Source organism: Montipora foliosa, chromosome 6 (assembly GCF_036669935.1).
Source record: "Montipora foliosa isolate CH-2021 chromosome 6, ASM3666993v2, whole genome shotgun sequence".
Lineage (NCBI taxonomy): Eukaryota > Metazoa > Cnidaria > Anthozoa > Scleractinia > Acroporidae > Montipora > Montipora foliosa.
Window position 1 is genome coordinate 54,689,993 of NC_090874.1, and position 2,890 is coordinate 54,692,882.

Here is a 2,890-nt window from a genome sequence, read left to right on the forward strand (position 1 = left end):
GGGCACGTGACCAACAATCAACCAGTCACAGTGCTCGTTTTGTTGAGTGAAGTCTTCCTATATAACAACATTTGTTGATCGACAAATGTTAAAGTTCTTATTCAACAAATATTGAACTTTGTATCACGTCTTATTGAATGCTGAAATAAGCAATTTTGAACAAGGTTGAACGAAAATAGAGGGAGACTCCATTCCATTCAACAAGCTGTCATCAATCGAATGCCGTAAAACAATCGTTTTCTAGCCCCAAGAAGCAGATAGCACTAGATTCAATAATTGGTGTTCAACAAATGTTGCCCAATGTTGAACCATGTCATCAGCTTACAAGTAGGTTCCGCATGACTCCAAGGACTTTGAAGACCAAAAAAAAAACACACAGATGAATCTCAAAAATCGGTGGTGTTAAAGGGAAAGTGTCACGAGAAGCGCATGCGCTAGCGTCTTTTGAAAACTTGAAAAGTGTTAGGTTAACTTTTTTCAAGTTGAATCGACAAATTCAAAATGGTGTCAACTGGGGAGGGCCATGGTGGACAAAGGAGAAACTTTGGTGAATATACGTGACTCACGCGTGAATCCATGACGGCGGCTAGAATTTTCCGTGAGCTCGAGAGCAAACAAACTCGAGCATGCGCAGCTCATGACAGTGCTCCTTTAAGGTTCTCAACGTTTGTAAACACAAAAGACAGGAGTGGAACAAAGCGACTGGAAGAATAGGACAGAGAGAAGGAAAGAAGAAATGAAAGAAAGAAATGAAAATGGATTGGGAAGCATTTTTCACTCAACGAAAGTTCTTTAGACAAATAAATTCGTTTTTTCTTTTTTTTTTTTTTTTTTTACAACGGAGAAACTTAATTAATATTCCTGAAACGTCTTCGCTGTAAAGTTCATAAGGCTAAGATTTCTGTGTTCAACTTACTGTGCTTCTTCTTACTGACTTAGAGCTACAATCCCGTACCAGGACAATTATAACATTAAACCAGAATAGATTTTAATTTTTTGGCTACTCACGACATTTTAAGACGTGAAGTAGGAACTAGTAAACCCTAGACGTGACATATTTTATGTAATCAATACATGACTTAAAGAATAAATAGAAGGAAAGACTTGAATGAAAAGATTTTTGTTTGTGTTTTCAACAGGAGTCGAACTGTGGCTTTCAAGGAACACATCCCGTGCACCTTTGGGAACCGTAGAAGGGTCCCAAAATAGAGACGGGCTGCGGGGGATTGGGACAGGATTCGGCAAACAAGTCTCTTCCGTAGAATGTTGCACAGTGAATGACTGTGGTATAATTTGACTGAACTCAACTGGCCTGGGACGGATTCCAGTTTGAAACGATTAAGGCAGCAACGCAGAAATTTTCCGTCCTGTAAACCACTTGTTATCCAAATACAAGTTTAAAATTTAAGTCAGTTTGGTGTAACATTAAGATTTGGATCGTCTTCTGAATACCTTAATAAAAATAATCCCACTACTTGTCACACGTACTTGTTTGCGAGCAGCTGGAACAACTATTATATACTTCCTCGTTGTCGGAGCAATGATCCACAAAACGGTCTCACAAACACAAAGCCTCACTGAACAGAACGCGTGCTAAATACATGGATTGTAACTTAACTAAAAATAAATCTTTTCAGATAACTTAAATTAATTAATACATGTTCAACTAATAGAGTTCATAAATTCTTGAATCTGATTTGATCGATAAAATATTAATTGCTTTCTATGCCACGTCCCTCGATCCACGCGAGAAACAAAAGAAGGGCTACTATATGAGTATGTTTGGGAATAGTTGCTATTCATTCAAAAATAGTCTTCGAGCGCATCAGTCACAAGACGTCACAGAGGCCATAACGATTAAAAACTATTGGACGAATAACGATACGGCACGTAAGGTCCGAGGGATTCAGCATCGCATTTACGCCGGCAAATGTCAGGCTGAAGATTTGAGATTAATTTGTCACGATGGAAACGTTCATTCTCCCAACTTGTACAATAGAGTTCTTTGTGGGTAGTCATGAGAATTTGGTGTTATATCAAGATTACACCTCTCAATTAAGCTGATAATAATTTTCAGTCTCGATACCTGGCTGAATGACATTCAATGAAATTGTGAAGAGAATTTAAATACCAATCACTCCTGCAGCTTTTATATATAAGAAACAGTATTCTTCAGGTTGCCGTTTTACGTTAACACTATGCTAGATCTTCCAATTACGTGCAGCTGAGAACGCGTTTAAACACACTGTCTTTCTTTGAGCTCCAAAAATATTTTGAATGAATAGAAGGGTTTCACGTGACGTCATCGCCGCCATGTTGGTGGACGAAAACAAAAGATCTCTCCTTAGCTTCTTTTGTTCGTCCACCAGAAGTCGTACTTTTCTTTATTGTTATTGGTGTCTCTCGAGGTTGGTTGAAAACGTTCTATAGACCGAATGCATAAAGGGCGGCCAAAAAAACATTCTTTTGTTTACGTGCTAATTAGACTCACTAGCCTCGTTTGCATGTACAAAATACAAAAGAAATGTTGCTTGAGAGCGAGGCTAGTGAGTCTAATTAGCACATAAACAAAATATTACTTTTTTGGACGCCATTTATGCATTCGGTCTATAATAAAATTATTACTGAATTTGGGTTTCGTTTGACAAGAATAATTATCCGAGTATCCGAGTCAGCCTTTGGCTTCGTCGGGTAATACCATCTTCGAGCTTCATTATTCATATTATACTCAGGCTCATAGAAAATGATGAGTATATTATCGTAAATTATCATACATCTGTCCCAAAGCTGCTGCTAGTATCCATTCTCTCCAAATTAGGTCTCGGTGAATCCTTTGAATTTTGCCCGGACAGGGTAAAAGAAGTTCCGTTGTTATCTAAATTCGTCTCAA

At 38.1% G+C, this 2,890-nt stretch overlaps 1 protein-coding gene across 1 annotated transcript in view; it reads right to left on the bottom strand.

Annotated features, from left to right (window-relative positions):
- Window positions 1-799: 799 nt before the first annotated feature.
- Window positions 800-2,890, bottom strand: part of LOC138007773 (bone morphogenetic protein 1-like) — a 20,926-nt gene continuing 18,835 nt past the window's right edge. The window contains exon 9 of the mRNA XM_068854841.1: window positions 800-2,890. This exon is cut by the window's right edge and continues 303 nt beyond it. Coding sequence (XP_068710942.1) covers window positions 2,769-2,890 — 122 coding nt within the window. The 3' untranslated portion in view covers window positions 800-2,768.